Genomic DNA, 20,875 nt, shown 5'->3' with positions numbered 1-20,875 from the left:
ACCAAATAAATCCACTCACAAAGTTAAACAAAACCACGAGCAAATATTAGTTAACCGCTGCCGACACGATTTCATCCCGATCGGGTACGGTTGCAAAATCGGGCGAAAGAACGTCTCACAGCGGTAACCTTTGACCATTTACACCAAAGCATTAATTAATTACCTCCTCTACTCTTGCTACTCGCTTTCGAGTGATGGCACAATTGATTCAGTTCCGTGTTGGAATGTGTGATTGAGGTCGTGGAACTGCTGTTCGCCTGCGTGCTAAACTTCGATCCGACCGACATCGGCCCGTTCGTCGCGCGCTCGTCCTCGTAGTACCGAGGATGCTGTTCCTGCGAAAGAGTAAAGCAAGAAAAGATTAAGAGATTATCAAAGACAAATGATCATTCATCGCCAAACCACCGGCACGATGGTTGCCGTTCCACAATTCGGGTTGCAAAAAAAGGAACCCTATCGAAGTTAATGCGGCTTACGAGCACCAGATAATTATTTGCGAAAGCGCTTTCCAATGGTATCGCATTATGATTTGTCGACAAGCGACGTAATTGTTTTAAAACGGATAATCAAAATGAGGACAAAACAGACTGGGCTGTTGGCATTGCGCCTAACGGCTGCTGCTGTTGTGGCAAACGTGGGCTCGCTGTGGGATACGGTTTCGGTAATAGGAAATTAATAAGCACCGGCAGAAGCAACAACTGGTCTCTGCCAAACGCGTAATCCTGCCGCCATTTCCCGCAGCGCAGACGTTTGGGCATAATTCCAGCGCACCCAGGGTGCATTATGTGTGCCCGACTCTCAACAAATCTGCTATAGGATGCAATTAAAAATAAGTCTCTCGATCGGAGCGCAACAACCAAAAAAAAAGGCGATGTTGTCATCAAAACAAACAGAATGCGGGTTCGCTTTGTTTCGCCTTCTCGGGCCTCTTACCACTGTTTGCGTTTGCTGTTGCGTTTGATGCAGCGACTGTCCTGGTGACCACTTTGCGCTGGCAGCCGACAATGACTCCCGCCGGACATCGTTGAACATAGGTTTGCTCGGATCGACCGGTACGCTCGTACTGACGTTGATGGTCTGGGCTGCGGTGGCCTGGGTCGACTTGGCATTATTTATTGCACCGGTGGCCGGTTGTGCTGCTGCCACTGCTGCTGCTGCATTGTTGTGCACGGTGTTGGTAGCCTGCGTAGCCTGATTGGATTGCACCTGTCCGACTGCGGCGGTCGTTGCCGCCGCAATCGAGGCAACCCCAGCTCCGGCACCGACTGCCAGCGTTGTAATCGCCGTCGCCAGGTTGGCACGCGATCCAGACGATGCGACCGTGCCCGACGGTAACTCCTCTCCGGGCAGGATCAGGGTCGTTTTCTTTTGCTTTCGACTAACGGCCGACCGGCCGGTGGAAAAATTGGGAAGCGATGGAAGAAAATTGCGAACGAGAGTAAGTGAAAATGAAATATTTCAAAAACTTCTGAAACGATGCAAGTACACGCACGACGGGCTTAGTTGGTACACGGCCCAACAATATCGCTGCATCGAATGCACTTTTATCATTACCACTATCATTACCTTTCGGGTCCGGCTGAATCCAGTGTGTCATTGCTGGAGCCTACGCTACCGATGGAGGTGAAGTCGGTTCCTTCTGGAATGGAATCGGTTACGTACGGTATAAATAATTCATTTCACTTTAATCGCCATCGCACATGGCACACCGAGTGCATGTTGTGAGCGGAGCACATGGAAGCGAACGAATGGAAACAATTAAAGGAAGTAAACATGTATTTGCTTTGAATAACTTAAATCAATCGTGTCTCGTTATGATGGTACTGGTAGCGGAATCTTCATAATTTTACCAACCGAGGAAGGAACACTTGTTCTGACTCAAATTGATTTTCGTTTGATTTGAAAACGCATTCAATCGCTACAGAGTAGAGTTCATAGCGTAAATGTCTCCTATAAAGGACTTCAAATCGGCGCGCGCGTTCGAAATGAAGTTATTGCAATTAATTACACACGAGCTCCTGCCAAAAGCGGCCTAACCACTAGGTTGGAGAAATTTAATTAACAAACCACCTTCACGGTCGCCTCGCATCGCCGTTTCCGAGTGCAATAAAGTAATACAAATGGCAATAGGTTAACCAACGCTTTGGCGACTGGGGTGACGAGCGAAGCTTCATTACGTCGTTGTCGTTAGTTTTTAGACGTCCTAACGATTATGGTGTCGATTTCGAGTGCCGGCGAAGGTGTGCGAGAGTGAGTGAGTGAGCTGCTTTAGTGATATGAAGTGAGAAATTTAGAAAATTGATGATTATTGCAAACCGTAATGCGTTCGCGCCTGCTTTGCGGACAATGCTTGAGGAGTGTATGATTATAGACACTATAAGAACATGCCTATGATGAGCAGGTTAAAAAAAACCTTATTGTGTGTGTTTTGTTGAGCCGTAACAATGAAACTTTCATGTATGTACGTACCACTGGCGTAATCCTTTTTAACCTGCACCTTCACCGATTCCTTGTTAATGTCCGGCTCGGACGAGGACGCTTCCAGCCCAATCCAGGCACGCGCTTCCGGCCCGAGCCGCTTGATGAGGGCCTGCAGCTCCGCCTCCTTCTCCATCAACACCTTCCGGAAGCGGCAGTTGGTCTGCTTAACGTCGCGCATTCGCTGCTCCAGCTCGCAGACCGACGAATCGCGCCGGTTCTTCGATACGGGACGCAACGTGGCACGTACCTTTTTATCGACCACCCCGCTCGGGTTACGCTTCAGCTCCACCAGCTAGCGGACCCCATGGCAAAGCAGTAACATAAAAGCAATGTCCGAGATAAGAAGAAAAAAACACGCCAGGATAAAAGAACACCTTTCAGGGTGAGTGGGTTCGGCCGTCCCATCCTTACCTTTGGCACAAACACCAGACAAAGTGTGGCGGTCGTGCAGAAAATGATGAACACTGATATCAGTATGAACATGGCGTCCTTGCGGTCGGACAGCACGAGCGCGATGGCCGCCCCCATGACGCACATGATCACACAGTTGTACACGGACAGACCGACGTGCTTGGAGTCGTTCAGTGCCGGTATGGACACGTGGCGGGTTTCCCAGGCAAGAAAGGCACCGAAGATTAGCAGCAGTCCTTTGTACGCGTAGATGACCCCGATAAAGATGGTCATTTTGCTCGACTGGCAGTATTCGTTCTCCTGCACGATGATCACGTCCTCGAGCGTCGGATGTTCCTGCGTCGCGAATGTGTGGGTAAGACCAATCAATCAATGGGGCGCTTTAATGATAACATCTCGCCACCGCTTACACCTACCGAGGGTTCGATGTATTTCGTTTCGCGATAAAACGGGTCCGCTATCTGCCAGGTTGTCATGATCGCCAGGTCGATCGCAAGCAGCACACCGACCACGATGAACAGCTGGTAATCCTTAATCACCTTCTTGTTCAGCTTCAAGTCGGTGAAGATGGAGTGGACGCGCCACGTTTTGGAGAACATGGCGCCGAACGCCAAGCTGAAACCGGCCATCAGCAGCCAGGCCCTTGCCGTGCAGATGTACGGGAAAGCAGCCACACTGCTCAGCCCGCTGTCGAGCCCGAGAAATATTACGCTCAGGTATGTGAGGATGCAACCGATGATGATTAGGTTGTTCAGGTGTGGACTGGACATCTTTATGTACCTGGAAAACGAAACGCATCATTGGAATCGTGCACTTGCCGTGGTAATGTGTAAAAGGTTTGGCCTGGTACCTTTGGTTGCGGAACTTGATGTTGACGGCGAGAAACACGGTCGCCATGATGATGCCCACGCAAGAGGTGCTTGCCAGCACGACAAAGATGGTAATGTTCACCTGACTGTGCTCTATGATGCGCAATGTACGGTCCTTCGGTGGGCTTCGACCGACCCATTTCATCGGATGGCCCAAACTAAGATCCAGCCGCCCGGTGAGTGAACTGTACTCCCCAATCTTCACCTCCGCGCCGTTCTGAAACTGTTTCAGCAGAAAGCTGGCTTTCCGTTCGTTGTTGTAGAACCTCACCGGTCCCTGTAAGGGGCGGAATGAGAGAGAGAGAGAGAGAGAGAGAGAGAGAAAGAGGGGGAGACGTGAACGTGTCGCGTCAGCGTTAGGTCAAGTGGCATAGATGTCCAATGGAGCGGAAAAACAATACGCCAATGGGGGAACACAACGAACGGATGTGAAAACGACATAACAACACCAGCCCAAAGACAAACATGATGATGGCGTTGATGGTGGTTTAAGATTGTTATCGCCGTGTTTCGGCGACGGGGTCGGTTGTCGGTTGTGTGTGCTGAAAAGTGGCCGTTCATACCGTTCATTTGCTTTTCGCATCCGTATCAGCGGTTGAGTGCTAGCAGCCTTGCCACTACTATCAACATCTTGTTTGTCTCGTCCTGTTTCTTGGCTGCCGCTGCTCAGGTCAGGTGTGCCAGGAATAGGTATTCTGGTAGCCCGGGTACTTACCGTAACTCCCTCGAAACTGGTGTTCTTGAGAGCTTCTAAAAATATGTCCTCCCAATTCTTCACGCGATACTCGAAGTGTGTCAGGGAGTGTTCCTTACGCTGGGACACGTATTGAATGGCGCTGGCAACGGCCCAGATGCCGTCGTAAGTGTAGCCGTGAAAGCGCGAATATTCGCCACCACGACGGCTGTTGTACTCGGTCAGATACTCGTCGGGCGTCTGCAACAAAAAAAACGAGTGTCACATAAAACGAACACAATCAGTAAAGCATGGCCAGAGCGGGTAATTAGCGTCATGCGGCGCTCAACAGGTCGCTTCCGCTCGGTTTAACCCGAGTGCGGTGCGGTATAACACGTACAATGCCGGAAATGGTGATGTCCCCGCTGGTGGACAGTGGTAACAGGTCCACCAGTATCGTTGACTCGAGTGCTGTCGAGACATGCTCCACGGAGCAGTCGGTATCGTTCTCTGCCCACCACTCGTTCCCGTACGTGCCCATAACGAGCCACTGGTACGAGCGCCCGAACATGTCCAGCTTGAACGCTTCGCAGAAGACCCGGCGCGCCCAAAACTCGTTGAAGTTGCCGTAGATGATGCGGACATCCTTCTCGCGCAGCTTGCGAAGCGACTCTTCCACATCGTACACGAAGCTCTGCGTCTCAACCACATCCAGTCCCATCGCGTCCAGGTCGGCCACCATGTGATTGTGTGGCAGGGAGAACCGCGGCTCGTTCTGGTAGATGGTGCCGATGCGCGTCCAGTTAAACTCCTTGAGCAGCGCCAACCGGGGTGCATTGAACGCATTTTCCGACGGCACCACGCGGAAAAAGTTTGGAAACGCATCCTTGGTGAACATCGGATGCGTATCGGCGTAGGACAGCTGCGTCAGATGCCAGTGCTTGCTGGCCTTGGCGATCGGGTCCGTCACGTGGGTGCAGGCCGCCCCGAATAGCATCAGCTTGTGCGGTCCGGAGTGCATCATGTCGAAGAACGATTTCATGCCCACGGCCGCATTGCACTCCGTGTCGTTCCACCACATGTGCAGCCGATAGTTGCGCAGGATGGTCGAGTGCTCGTTGACGTGGTCGAGCGCCAGCTTCACGCTCGGCATGACTCCGCGCCCCGTTTCTCCGTTCTCAACGCCCTCGCCGTACGGGAAGAAGCCCGCTATGTACACGTCCAGCCGGTGGTTGGAGCCGGGCCGCGAACCGGTCGCACCCCGGTCCCCAACGAACACCAGCACGATTTGAGCAAATATCAGCACCAACACTAGCGACGACGGATACATGGCCACGGGGCAGAGCGAGATTCCGACCGAGTAAGTAAGTTGAGCCGAGTTTGATTTAATTTTATGATAATCTCTACCACCACCACCGTGCCTGCCCGCCCGTTCGCCCGCCTACGTGCCGCGAGTACTTTTGCGCGAGGCCACGTCCGTCGGATGGTGGCCCGTGCCGTGCCAAACTTGGCTTTTTATTATTTTGGTGGCCGATCGATTTCGGATTATGTTCGCGGCCGTTGGCGGGGGGTGGTTTGGTCGGTTTTTATTCACTGTGTGTTTCGCTGACTGCGACAGCGTCCGTTGACGTTGATGCGATGCGACGACTTTCGATGGCTTTCGGTGCGGGTGGACTCCGGAATTCCGTGCGCGGCGCGGTCCTGTTATTTATTTTGCTTTCGATTTTTTTTGTTGTGTGCTTGTGTATGTGTTACTGCCGATGGTGGTGTGCGTGATTTGTGGTGTGCTTCGGTCGGTCCCTGCCTCACCCCGATCGTACATTAGTGATTGGGTTTCACGCCTGCCTCCTTTATCCTGCCGTGCCGCGCCGCCGCCGAGCTCTGCCGACGTCCATCCGATGGGGTAAACAAGCAATCATCCGGGCCGTAGGCTGCAGGACCGTGAAAGTCGATCTGATACATGCATAGAAAGGAAAAACAGAAATCCATCACTATGGGTTGAATTAGGAGGAAAATGAGAACGCAGAGCGGTCGGATAGGCAGGTGTGCCGCAGTTTAGATGAGATCTATTTCCAAATTCGTGCGCGATAGCCCGGATGCGAAGCCAATGCGTCGAAAATCATCCATCACGAACACATAAATCTTCTTGGCGGAAGCGGGCCAGGTAAAAGCAACGTAAAGCCACCGCACACCGATGCCCTCGATGTTTTGTCTGTTATTCTGCAATGCTTTCTACGTTTGAAGCGGCCTTACAGGTGGTGACGCCTGTTTGCGTTCCCTAGGAACGATCGCCCAATTATACACTGATGGTTTACGAGTGTATTGAACGGTTTTGAATGCTTTTCGCAAATGGTTGCTGTTAATCCATGAAATTTTTATTTTCATTTCAACCCGTACGCACACATCTGTGCATGAAATGCGTCGCCGTGCAATTACTTGCGCCAACTTGGTTGCCCTGAGTGAGGAACTTCCATGGTAAATTGCAATAACCATAAGATATAGAAATTCCAATAATGTTTATAACTGGAAGAGCCTATCTTCAAATGTTTTTAAACTAAAAGGCATTTTCTGTAAGTATTTAACATATAATTGATTTTACAGTTTTGGTAATGTAGAATCTCGCACGATAAGTGCGTCCTCGATCGTAAGGACTCCCTCGGCAACAATCAACAGATTTTATTTACAAATCTATATTAGACGACCTTGTACAAAGTCTTTTCATAATTGATAATGATTAAAATGATAGAAAATGTAACCATGGTCAGAACATAAATATGGTCAAATCAAAGTTGGAACTTATATTGGACACGTCATTGGAATGTGCTATAGACGTACGTTTGCTCATCATGGAACTACAGCCTCGAGAAATCTAGGTCCGCTATTTCTGGTGAACCGAGAACTACTTGAGACTTTGTGTAACATATTTTAAACACCCCCAAGGATGCATATTCTCTTTCGCTCTCTAACGACCCATTTGGTTATGGTTGTCTTCTTCTTCTTCTTCTTCTTCTTTCTTGGCCTTATGAGCCCAGATTAGGTCAAGCCTGTTAATATATGGCTTACTAGACTTATTTATACCGCATAGTTGGAAAGTCACAGTCTACACTACGGGGGAAAGACCCAGATGAGATTTGAACCCCGGTCCGGCCATGTGAAAACCGGCGCTCTTGAAGCCTCGTTGGTTTAGGTTTGGAATAACTAGAGTATCACATATAATCAATACCAAGCAATAAACTTAGGCACTGCCATGAATACAGATCCTGTATTAAATCATATATGAGACAGATCCCTAAGCAAGGAAACCTTGCTATGTCTATTTCAATTCATTCTATCATTTATGAAACTAGAATGTAATTTAAATTTCTTCCTTATCTCTAATTTGGCCCCCAACAACTTACATGGCTCCTTTATTTCACAATACCGTCGAAAAGCCAGTCCTTTCACATTCAGTCCTGTGAAAACAGGAGCTCAAAATGGATTTGTAGTGAAACCGTAAATTACAAACTCAACTGCAGAACCCACCATTGAAAGTCGGCTTCAATTAAGGAAATAGTATGCGGCTTTTGTTTGCTAGCGGATGATGAATTGAAGCACAGAAAACAGTTTTTAATTTCTTTCGTGTGTCTCTCCCACTTCCGGGAAGCAACATCAGCTGAGCGGAATGAAGTTCATCAGTAATATCGACAATTTTTCAAATGCTTTCATCCAACATCTGCAGAAAATTTCTCACCGTCACAGCATATGGTGCGACCCACGGAGCGCGACGGTTAAGTCTGATTTCAATTTTCTATGATTGACTGTTGGCGAGTGTGTCTGTTTTTTCCTTCCCCACTCCCCACACCCCAGCTTTTTTTTTTCTTTTACCCATCCTTGTGCGACCACATCACCGTCACGTTCCAGCGAAACCATCAGCAGTCAGGTTCGCACGAAAGGATATTGAAAATATCATACGTAACCGTATGCCGTGTACCACGACGTACTGCCGTGAGCACAGCTCAGCATGTTGGGCGTTGTACGAGGAAATAAATATTCATCAAAGTCATGAGCTGGCCTGGTTTTCCGTGGGAAAAAATATTAATTAAGATCTGCTTGTGATATTGAATCTCGAAATGAATATATTCATGCAATTAACGAATGGCATCTTTTAAAGTGGAGTATTTTGCCACGGGTTTTGCGTCGATGCTGCGGGTACAGGCATATCAAAGGTTCGAACCATCGATGGGTGTAAGCGTCTATTCAACAGTTTTTCACCGATACGAATCCTCCATCACTCCTTTTTTGCTTCAGGGGAAACAAATGTATGTCGCCAATAATATGGCACATAATTACAACAAAAATATACGACATGTGATCGTATTTCTAAACCCGTGAGAAGTTCGAGATACACAACATTCTTCGGCTTGACCAGAAATTACATCAATATGGCTGATGACTGTAATATGGGGCGGTCCGGTGGCCGAGATCCGTACAGACTGCCTCACCGTTCGCAGAACAGGCTATCCAGCTTAAGGTAAATTCTAGTCACAAAAAGCCAAATATGGCAAGCCGAGATCTTTCGATGGTGTGATTCGATGGTATACATTCGAGGTGGGATAGTCCCCTTTCCCCATAAAAGCGAAATTGTTGCTCGAAAAGCAGTTCTATGGTTTATGTTCTATTGTAAACACGAAATTTCCCATTGATTTTAATCATGCAATATTTGTTTTCGTATAATGAACATGTATGATCTTCATTAAATTCTTGGAAAACACAGCAAAACTTTTGGTGGGCCTGAGAATTCAAATAATCAGCGAAACAAGAAGTAGCCCATCGGAAGTGAACGTTACTAATGTGCCTTTAATAGTTTTAAAAAGTCTTCATTTTTATGTTAACTACTACCACATGGTGGAATTAAGGAATATGGCTTCAAAGGAATTTATTTGAAATAGTTTAAACGATGCTCGGATTCAGTTTCTGTGAAATCTTTCGCCGTTTACGATCAAATTACGATCAAATACATAGTTCATTAAGTTTTGTTGTATTTGTTAAGTGATTCAAAAAAATAGTTGAAATGTGTCTTGTAAGCAACTGACAGTAATACGAAGTGATTCCGGAAAACAAGTAACAGTTTTAAGAATTTTAACAAATAATGTAAAACTTTAGCTTTCAAATACTCTCAGCAATATACTAACAAAAATCCTTTTAAACGAATTATAAGCGAAGTGTTAAACAGTATTCTACGATTTCTTAAATTCAAGATGAGTGATTGTCTCTAATCCGCTTTGTGGATGCAGCTCGGGAGCTTCAGATTTTTAATCCATACTGTTGTACTTTTTACCATTAATCTTAAGCTTATTAGAAATCATTAAATTTAAATTTGTAGATTGTGAAACCTGTTGTATAAGCGAAAGTGGGAGAGGGTAAGGGATATATGAGTAGTAGTAATTTCCATGTTCTCCTGGCGACCAATGCTGATGCCCGAATGCTTCACAGCTGCTTCCAAGCGACTTTTACGATTACCACGACAGAGAAGCAGTTATTACATGCGAGAGTTACGGTGGCTTACGGTAGAAAACACAATGTTTGGCAGCTAGCCATGATCGGGCAGGCGCAACAACTTCTGTGTTTTATGTTCTCACACTTCAAATTGAAATTCAAGTTACCCGCAATGCCAGTGTATTTTTTCGATGAATACGTCGCAATTTCCAATTTCCCAACATCTTTCTGTCACAAATAAAAAATAAATAAATTTCAAAAACATTTCTAAAGAGATTGCCCTCATCAACTTCTTCAAAGTGTGGCTTTCGAAATAATTTTGCAACCAAAAAACTTATTCACATGAAGATTATTTGCAGCCCTACCACAACCCACACTATTCTTTGAAGTTCAAAATTGGTTGAAGTTATTTTCATTCGTCCTGTATTTTTTTGCTGTACAAAAAGTTGTGAAAAAGCATCACCAATTTGCTTGTGACTCATTGAGTGCTTCTTGGGGAAAAAGGCATACGAGCACATTGTTTAACAACCGGCCACTTGCTACCCAACCGGATCAAAGGGTTTATATTTACATGCGAAGCCGAATTCCAAATCCAATACCGAAAAAAGAGGTTCACATTATTTAACAATTCAATTCTCCCGCTGCCGTAGTCTAAAAGGCGCTGAATAATGCATCCGCGAACCGCAACAACGAACAGCGAGGGACCGAGAAGAGATTTTTAACGAAACAAAAATGCCACTGACATGGGGTCTCACATATAGAATGTGACACAAATTTGACGACAGGACATCTATAATGCATTTATCTTTATGTAGCTCATTCCAAACGCTTGCTTCCGCCGGTCCCCGGCCGGTCTATACGCTGATATAAAGCTTTCAGTGAGATGGACAACGCTGCCACAAAACCACAAACCAGGAATCACTGCTCCTAGTAGCATGCATGTGTGTGTGTGTCGGTGTGTGCTGTTGTACAATTTTTCGACTCTACAAAAATATCTCATCCCACCAATTTTTAGAAGAATGGTCGAAACTGGTCCGTATCGTCTAAAAGGAGCCACAGAAAAACACAGCAGAGCTAACAAAACAAATCTGGCTCAAAAATAACTCTACAAAATCCCAATCACTGGGCAATAATAAATGACTTCCGCGTTCCAAAAGCCCCTTCATCTTGCTCCTGCTTCTCTCCACGTGTTGGGCTCGTACTGTGGTAGATGGGGTAGATGTGACCCACTCTCGGGTTTTCTCCTTTTTCTCATTTTTTCCGCCTCCCGAGCTTTTGCGCCACTGCTTGACCGGCCGAAGCGAACACTCGGCGAAGAACAATCGCTGCTGACCTGTTCGCATTTTGCTTCGCATTTCAACAGCGAACGCGTTTTCCGCCGGGGGTTCGCTTTTATGTAATTTTAGTTCGATTTATTGCTGTGCACGGTTTCTCGAATCTAAAACCACCGGCATCCCGGTAGAGCACTGCCCGAATCGATTTCCGGTACACGTAGAAAACGAAGAAAAAGGGACACACACACAAACAAAACGAGCGTTGCAGAAATCCCCCGTAAGTCAGGAACCAAACGTTAACGTTTTTTGGTTATTGGGCGATTCGCTGCAAAAATTTGGTCCTTGCGTACGGGCGGGAGTTAGTTTTATTGACGACCGTTCGTGGTAGTGGAGATTTTGTTATTCTTTGGCGTATTCCATTTTTTTTTGTGCTCATACCGTACCCGTGAGTTTTGGGTGGTCGTCCTCAGTGAAACTTATCAACCGGATTTGCATTTGGCATCCGATGGCAAGTGCGGATTCGATTTGAACGATTCGGGGAGGGGTTTCGTCTTCACCAACGTCAAGTGAATTTCAATACTAGCCACAATTCATGCTTCCCAAGCACACGTACACATTGCCCAGAAGAAGCATAGAACAAGTTATGCTTCTTGCGAAGAAGTGTCTTTGATTTGATTTATGATGTCGTGCATGGGGTGGGCGAAGGTGGTAAAAATGTGAAAACCCATTTCGTACCGTGGCGCCCACAACCAATGCAAGTTCGACGATAAAAGCAAAACCGCCACCTATCATGAAAAGTGAAATGAAATTGTTCACACCGAGTACTACAGCAACAAAGAAGAAGAAAAAAAGAAGCAAAACAGCACCGTGAGAAAATGGGACAGCTGCAAATAATAAAAAAATGCTCACACCCGGCTGCATGAAGACCAACGATGGACGCGAAAACCCGCGACGCTTTCAGTTCTCCAGCATTTCATTCGTCTTGCAGAGCTGGTTGGTGATGCTTTTCATTGTGAAACATCAGTCCAGGGTGAATGTTTAATTGCGAGAAAGTAATTCACATTCAAATATCACCGATTAGCTGGCCGGCTGGACTGGACTGGACACTGTACACGAAGGACACTTCACTCCATCCCAATGGAAGCACAACAACATGAGGACGGGCAAGCAAGCAGAGCAAATAAAACAAAAGGGAAATCAAACTGCTGACTTGCGATTCTCCACTCCCCGGTCGAATGGGTCAAAATGGAATTTGACATACCGCTTACCGTATACCAAAAAAGGGAAGTTAAAAAGAGCTCCAAGCGCTTCAGGAAGTAGGAAACAGAAAGGACACAAAAAATCGGCAAAACATCGGTCGATCGAGTCGGTCGGTGGTAAGCAGCAGAATTGGGGCAGCAGCAGAAACCCGAAGCAACGTTTCCGTGGTGGGGATTACCGGGGAGGCCACTTTGGCCCTGGATGGCTGTTTTTCCTCCTTGCTAACAAACTGTGTGCCACCGTGAGCGAGCGTAGTGAGCATTTCGACTACCTTTTTCGGAGGATGTTCGGGGACTTACAATGCCAAAGGTCGCCCATATTTTAAGTTGCAAACCACCCGGCCCAACCGACGACAGTCCGGGGTAGACAAAACGGTACGCGCAAACCCGTTTGGGAACACGGCGTACGGACGGACGAAGCGTACTGTGCGCTGCCAGCGGCACCGGCATGAAAAGGTATTTTGAATCTTCTACCAATTCTCCGGACGTACGAAACTTCGGCCCCAAAAACCTTCATCACCCACACCGACCGAAAGTCCAGTGGATGAAGCGGACCAGGTGGAGAGCAAACGTGGGCGCGCGCACACGCAGGGCAAATGATAATAAATTTCATAAACACACCATTGCCCTTGAAAAAGGAGAAAAGAATAGCAGCGGCATGGTACTCGCACCAGGGAACGTGAGGATAGTAGCGGCCCAGCGGATAACCACCGTCACCCAGTTATTAGCATTATTATTGTTTGTTCTTCCGCAGCCCATTTGCGAAGACAAGACCGGGACCGGGGCCGGGGTTTTTGTGCCACTCGCCAACCTTCGTACGGAAGAAGGTTTGCCGTTTTATGGATGGAGGTATATACACACCCTCGATGACAAGTGAAGAGAGCGAAAATAGGAACAAAATAACAATAACAAAAAAAGCCCAAACAAAGCAGCGAGGCCAGTAAGAGACACGATACGTGCGCAAATACATACGGTAGCCCGTTCGGTTGGCATTTCCGCTGCGTTGCAATTATACTCCCTGCTGCTGCTGCTGCTCGTGTAGCTGCCGTTCGCTGGCGGTGGTGTGAGCAACGGGTAGGACCGATCGGCAAGACAGGAAGGACACAATAATTTGACTGCCTAACAGTGTTTTCATTCATTCGCACTCGTGCACTTTATCCTGTGTTCGGTGTTCGAAAAGGAGTCGTTCTTTTGGTTGCGCAACCAGAAGCTCAAGGCGGCTCGGAAGGCCCGGAAAATCGTTCGCAAGAAGGCACTGGCACCGCAAGTATCGGTTCCGTACGATGGATTTCCAATCGGTCCCGCTGTGCTCATTTGTCAGTCTTTTATAACCTTTCGTTTAAGATGCCGTTTCTAATCGGATTCAAGCACTTCTAGCATGCTTAGCAAAAATATGTAATTTTTATCACTATTTTGTGAGTAAATGAAAAGATGAAAGCTTAAGAAAGCTTGTCGATCTTCAATATTGTGAGATCATTGCATAGCTCCTAGACTCACTGTCCTTTTCACTTGTACGAGGCCTTAAATCCGTCTGAGCATTTCTGAGCATTCTCGAACTCCCCTTGCGGATCAAATCTCATCCCTGACCGTTACCCCATGATGAGGACTGACTATCAAACTACGTGGTATCAATGAGTGAAGTAGGCCAGATTTGGCAGACATAACCTTATAGGCATTATGGGTTGCTGGTTTTGGTAGCAACTACGCTAAGCTTTACTCTAAACTATTTTTCATACAATATTATCAACAGCCGAAGCAAAAAAACATGTAAACTGTTGCATGGGATGGAACTTCAAGAAATGGACTGCTTAGCACCCTCGAAAGTAATACGAGGTCGAAGGCATCTCAGACAGTGTTAAACTCCTGACAAACACTTAGAAGATAACGGGAGCCAAAGCATGTTCGAGGTTCGGTGATTTCCAGCATTGTTAGAGTGCAAAGCGACCTGGCAGGCACGTACCAGTTGATGGAAGAGAGTGGCGCTGTAGAATAGAAAGGAGCGAACTGCCTAAGCATCTAGCCACCTAGTCCGGTGATCCAAGGCATTTGAGACGGTAATCAGGCTACCACACTATGTTTGCGTATTTAATCTCCGACCCAATAAGGAAACGGTACAGCGTCTTTATAGACATCACCATATTTACTCTTGAGCCAACATGATCGAGCTGTACATCGAAGGAGAGTTTCGTATCAAGAATAACGCCCAGATCCTTAACACAGTGTTGTTTTTATGTGGGCTGTACATTTAGAGCGTAGTTGAAGATTGCTGGAGGCCGTCAGAGACTAAATATGATGTTTTTGCATTTATGCAACTGAAAATTTTATTTTTATAATTGTTTATTTGCATAGAGAAGTTCGAGAGGTGAACTCTTTGCAAAAATGTACAGCATTGCGCTTACAGCTGCAGCTAAAACCATTAAGTGAGACCTGTAGTCGTGTACTGTCCGTGGGTTCGCGAATGTCTCGAATCATCCTAGCGTCGTCCGCGAAGGTAATTATCAGCTGGTTGCATCAAAGACAGGTCGTTTATATATAGCAAGAACAGCAATGGCTCGAGGTTGCCGCCCCCTTAATCTTGACAGGTTCACCCAAACAAATAGAAAATAATCCAGTCCGCCAGTTCTAAAGTTCCAAATCCTGTCGAGTCTGGCGAGCAAAATATTTTGAGGCACGCTGTCAACTGCCGTCTTGATATCTCTGTAGAAAGCATCGTTCTGGAAACCAGTGTCAATGGATATGTGACCGTCGCTTATGAGTTGGGTCAAATTTTTAGTTTTTGATCTTATAGGCATCAAAATTTATCGTCTCAAAGTCGCTTCGCTCAAAGCTTTCTCTCAACCACAACAATCCGTTTTATATTAACCGCGATGTATTACGCTTGATAATTGTTTGCATTTATCGTAAATAAGGTTGACTAAATAGATTTGAAAGGCTGAGTAAAAGGCCAAAGAATTAGGTTGCATTGTAATTAACTTGCCGGAAGTTTGGGTCATATACTCAGTACAGTGAAATAATTGTGAAATACAAACATTTATTCCAAAATATAGGTAGTTTATCTACACGTACTAAATATGTCCAATGACTGAATTGGAATGAAATTGGAAACTTTTACATACACAAGGATTGTCTCAATGGAAACTTTTGTGCATACACAAGAATTGTCTCTACACATGAGAGCCTCAACAACACTAAAGGGTACCTGAAGGCGTAATTTGGAACCCTCCGTGGACTATTACCTGCTCAATGCTCCCGTGAGTGTCGATTGGAGCCATGTCGAATGGAAGCGGTACTTGGCGCTTCTAACTCATCGCTACCATACGGTCACAGCGGGCGCTCAGCAGAACGAGCCCCAGTGCTATTTATAAAAGGGTTTTGCCATATTTATTTACAACGGGAAAAGCAGTCAGCTCCACGGCCCAGTTACTGATTCACGGTACAGCCGTTTGATCGGCTGCAAATAACAGCCGGTGACAGTCGGGTCGGAATCGGCAAGAAACGGAAGACTGCCGGCAGGGGGAATCGGTGTGTGTGTGTTGTGACAAATTATGCATTTTCAATCGGCAGGAACGGTGCTGTCATCGAGCCGGAACGAGAAGCTAAACCGGATGCGAGACAAAATGGTAGACGGGAAATGGGCAAAGGTAAGACCGGTTCGCGGGAAAACCCGACCCCGGAAGAGCTCGTGCTGGTGTAGAAAAAGCACAATATCCGCCATTAGCCACGGCAGACAGACACATTTTGCAGCGCTTCGCTGCGAACGAACGATGGATCAAACGGGGCCGCCAATAGAAAAGGATGCACACCTTTCGGTCGGGCCGCTCGAGGCGGTGCCTCCAACTACCGACGGACGGATAGAGAAACATTACAAAACGAAGCCAATGCAATATGAATGATTGAAGTGCAATAATGGTTCCTCGTGTTACGCCAGGAAGTAGTCATCCATTTCCTGGTCGCTCCCGGGAGCTAGTGTTCGGAACTGGGAGCTAAGAACACGGCTCGGCATGATGATGTACCACGAATGCTTCCTTATCAGCAATCGAGTTGAGGCTCTGATTTTGTGGCTTGTCGTTCGTGTAAAACCTGGCACAGCATGCCGCCCAACACACATACACACACCTGTCGGCAGGGCGACCCGGGTGGGTAAGTAAATGATCCAGAAAATTGATACGCCAATCTCTCTGCTACACACCTTTACTGCGCATCATCTTCACAGGACGACGCATCTTCTGGGACCGTTTGGCTTATCTTGGCTTGCTGCGGCTGGTTGGCTCGTGCCTTCCTGCAGCTTTGAATCTCGCTTCCTAGAGGGTGCTTATTCTGATGGGATTCGATGTCCTCTCGCCTCTCCCGCTGCTAACTTCCTCCCCACGCAAATTCAATTGGCTCGATGCTCGGCCCATGTTGGGTGCGCCTGCTCTAGCCACGAAACTCCCACGACTATCGGTATGGAAATCGTGTAGCAATCGTGAATATGAAATATCATTACCTTCACCATGGGCCGAAGCACTCACTTCGGGTGGAATAATTCAGTTAGGAGTAGGAACGTGCCGCCCTCCGGTCGGTCGGCGGGGAGAAAGAGACAGAAAAAAAACAACCCCATGATACAGCGAAAATGAAGGAAGAATTGCTCTGCTTGGCAAGTGCAAGAATGCCGCCAGTGATGGAAGGTGGTCGTGGCGTGCGCAGCAGCAAATGGAATGGAGGTCCTTAAGGTAGAAGATGATTGCCGTTATGGTGGTACTGTGAGTAGTGGTACTGCTCGCAGGCCAAGCTCGTAGTTTTGATGACCTTATTCTCCCGCAATGTTCTTGGAGCAAATGCAATGCGCTCGAGGTGCCTTGTGCGTCGGGTAAACGGGGTAAACGGAGGAGTAATGATAAAAATAGTAATAATGGTAATCATAACACTACTTCTTATATAAAACAGACGAACCGAGGCCAGAGTTGCATGAAATATTTCCCGGCACAAACGAGCACCTTGCTGCTGACGCTGGTGATGCTGCTTCTGCTACTACTCATCGCATTCACCACCACGCGGTGGGGCACGTTTTTACATAACGTCTTAAGATCTCTCAGCTTCTGGGAAGCTGCCAACTTGTGCCAAAGATGTGGAGTGTGCACGGATATGCCAAGGATGCGATGCCCACATACCCACTCCCCCTGTGGCCTCATCCGATCTAGGCACATCTTCGCGAAAAGCTTAGGTTTCGTCTTATTAAAGGCTGTTATTCCACCAAAGAGGCCACGGTTTTTCCCTGTGCCCAGGGCAGGGCACGGGACTAGCAAAAGACAAACTTTTTCTCCTCCACCTTCTATTCTGGGCACGCGTGTGGGCAGGTGTGTGCGGAAGACAGGGAAAGACATAAAGTGAAAAAGATTTTCCAGCCTTCGCGCCGCGCTGCAGCGTGGAAAGAAAGAGACGAACACTAAACCGAAATTGTTGAGCAATGGCTGAGAAGCCTGGTGGATAAATTGACGGTTTGAGATTGAATGGATGGGTTGCGAACCGGACCTGGCCAGGTGCAGGTGCCCGGTGAAACGCAGGTTGTTTATATCGAGCGGAAAAAAGCGCCACCGGTAGTGTACGTGTTACCGCCGTCAGCTCCATTGCTCCTGGTGTGTGGGGTCGTGCGTGCTGTGTTTTTGTTGTTGTTGTTGCTATATTTGCAGCTCCTGCTTGCTCGTCGGTACAGGATGTGAGGAGCAATTCTTATGCTTCTGCTTAAATATTCATGAGCGTAATAATTCGACTTCGTCAGAGTTGGAATTGAAAATGAAGATAAATGCAGACAGAACCGCTGCTTCCATAACCACACACCACGCCACACACAAACGCGTTACCACTTCCGAAGGGGAAAAGCTGGCACAAAAAAAAACAGGAAGAAATGGTTAGAAGTCCGGGCACCACCACCAGAACCGAACGGGCATGTAAGGGTTGGCCGGCGGCAGGCCGGTAGGTCGAAGGAGAGATGGATTGAAAGGGTACATTTACCTACCCGCTTACGTATCTCTTGCAGTGCAGCAGCTGAAACGAATGTGGCCCCGGTGCTGCTGCTGCTGTTAAGTACCGGGTAGTATCGGATGTGGCCTAACCAGGTTGCGGATGTGGATGTAACGAGGTAGAAAAAAGAGTGTATGCGAAAACCCAATGAAATCAGGGCTGTGTGGAGTGATTTGGAGTTTTCAGACCCGGTGCGCGCTCTGAGATGAGAATGGTTTTTACCAACGAGTATATATGTGTGTGTTTATATGTGTACCACATTGAAACGAGGCCACAATAAAAGCAACAGCATTGGCCAAAGTGCAAGCAAACGTGTGACGTAAGCAATCGGTTTAGCAAAAATGGAACAATATCTATAAAGCCATACCAAGAGCGAGAGATGCGGATGGGACACTGAAGAACAGGGAACAAGGAATTAAAAGGAGTGCAAAAAGTGGCAAAGAGTGATTCAAATGAATTGAAGAAATCCTTAGCAATGCGGGTCAGTAAAGGATGTAGAAAGCATTCGAAACAAAACCTCTCCAAAAAAACACCGACGAAAGTATTTAAGGTTATTTTCCCTCGGGAAATTCTGACCGTTCCGAAAACCGGGTCCGGGTCGAAGGTTCCTGCTAATATTCGCTTTGAATGGAGAACAAACAAGTGGAAAATAAAGAGAGAATCAGAGAGTGAAAGAGATGGAGGGTGACTAAAAATATAAAACGATCTCACTATGTGCCTGCTTGCTGCTAGAAACCGATCAAACAGTGCCGAATCTCAATCGCAGGGAAGCAACGCCTAGGAAGATTGGGCCCGGTGCTAGTGTTGGCTGGAAATTGAGTTAGTGGTTTGATTGCCAGTCGTCGTGCCCGAGAATTGCCTTGTTCCTAGCCTTTATTAAAACTAACTTCGTAAGATCTAAACGACTACGATTCCGTGTCTGTGCGTTTGTGACCGGTGTGGTCGGTCGATGCCGGTCACAGTACTAATCCAGCCTAGGAGCTGTATGTGTCCAACCGTCTCAGTCACCCCTCCCCTCCAACCGCCCCCTCTTGGCATGTGTCCTCGAATCCGAGCCGGAACTAACGCCCACGTAACGCCATCCTCGAGGGGGAAAGTGGTCCAAATTTGGGGTAATCATTTCTAATTTGCGATCAACGAAGTTGAATAGTTTTGCGGTTTGACCCGCAGCTAACTGCTTTATCGGCCGTGCGGGCCTCCGTCCGCTACCGACCGTAGCGGGTACCGCGTTGTCCATTAGTGCGCGGGGGACGGATCGATAATTGCTGTCCTTCTTCCGAAGCTGCTGCTGCTGCTGCTGCTTCTGCTGGACAAACACCAACCACTTTACTCGCCCGCCTTTCGAGCGGAAGGGCCAGTAAACGGCCGGAAAGTTCAAGAACTTTAACAAGCGCTTTTCTCCATTTAGGGAACTTTTAGCATCCACGCACGTCAAGCGCGTCGGAGGAGCAGACACTGGATGTGGTGCAGCCTTTATTTGTTCCGCACTAAGTTGATTTTTACCCCTCCACACGGGTGCCAACCACATGCGTGTGTTTCTTCTGCTGGCCTCCCGTTTTTTGAGATCGCAAAGCATACGGACAGCAAATAGGGTCGAGCATCTCAGCATCGTTTCGCCCTCTAACATCCGACTCCGGAGATGTAAAAAAAAAAACAGAACTGGAACTAGAGCGCCCAGCGTTGGTATTACAGCGAGCAGAGCAGAGGCCAAATGGAACGTTGGAACGAATGCTGCCGCTTGAGTGGAATGAATCGCAATGAATAATAGCGTAGCTTCCGCTAGTTTCCTTCTGCACACGGGTCGATTCGATGGCTGCCCGATAGTCAGAATCCTGGGGGGAGGAAGCAAAAGAACATTCCAGATAAAAGCTCTCACCGGCATTAATATTTCCTCCATAATATACAAGTCAGAACACGTGTTCTTCACCAGGATGGATCCATCAATGCCAACGATGCAATCATGTGCCGATGCCTGACGGCACAAGCCGCACGCCAGCAAGGCCCGCAGATCTCTTCATCTCGCGAGGCAAAGGTAGCGACTCATTGAGCGACAATTTCTGTCGGCTTAGGTTACTGTGCACTGTGCTCGGTATGAATCAATTATACGACTACTACTACCAGCTCTCGAATTCATCCAGTCCACGGTGTGCCCTGCGGGTGCGGTACCTACCGTAAGGCGATGCTACATAATTCATCACCGAGCGTGAATAGATTGTTATTAGAAGCAGTTGGTCGTGGGGGAGAAGTGCAGTTGTTTCCATGTGTTAAGAGAATGAAAATCGTAAACTCGCGTCGTGTTGCCCACACTGTCAGAGTTTCTTCATTTTACTAATGAGAGATGCTTGGCATCGACCCTCCCGTGCTCTCGGGCGTTGTAGCTTATAATTTCTACACTTGTTACACTGTACCGCCGTAAAACAAATTCAGTACAGC

General features: G+C 47.3%; 1 protein-coding gene across 3 annotated transcripts in view; it reads right to left on the bottom strand.

Annotated features, from left to right (window-relative positions):
• Window positions 1-20,875, bottom strand: part of LOC118507515 (gamma-aminobutyric acid type B receptor subunit 2) — a 47,358-nt gene that overhangs the window by 8,268 nt on the left and 18,215 nt on the right. For 2 of the 3 annotated variants that reach the window (XM_036046069.1, XM_036046070.1), the window contains exons 3-11: window positions 4,835-6,387; window positions 4,477-4,695; window positions 3,743-4,038; window positions 3,309-3,672; window positions 2,893-3,228; window positions 2,470-2,773; window positions 1,567-1,639; window positions 934-1,378; window positions 164-335 (exon numbers count right to left, since the gene is read on the bottom strand). In XM_036046069.1, coding sequence (XP_035901962.1) covers window positions 164-335; window positions 934-1,378; window positions 1,567-1,639; window positions 2,470-2,773; window positions 2,893-3,228; window positions 3,309-3,672; window positions 3,743-4,038; window positions 4,477-4,695; window positions 4,835-5,764 — 3,139 coding nt within the window. In that variant the 5' untranslated portion in view covers window positions 5,765-6,387. The remainder of the gene's footprint in view (window positions 1-163; window positions 336-933; window positions 1,379-1,566; window positions 1,640-2,469; window positions 2,774-2,892; window positions 3,229-3,308; window positions 3,673-3,742; window positions 4,039-4,476; window positions 4,696-4,834; window positions 6,388-20,875) is intronic. The other variant, XM_036046071.1, reaches the window with a different exon arrangement.

This window comes from Anopheles stephensi, chromosome 2, assembly GCF_013141755.1.
Source record: "Anopheles stephensi strain Indian chromosome 2, UCI_ANSTEP_V1.0, whole genome shotgun sequence".
Lineage (NCBI taxonomy): Eukaryota > Metazoa > Arthropoda > Insecta > Diptera > Culicidae > Anopheles > Anopheles stephensi.
The sequence above is the reverse complement of the archived record's forward strand: the minus strand, read 5'-3'. Positions and strand labels throughout refer to the sequence as shown.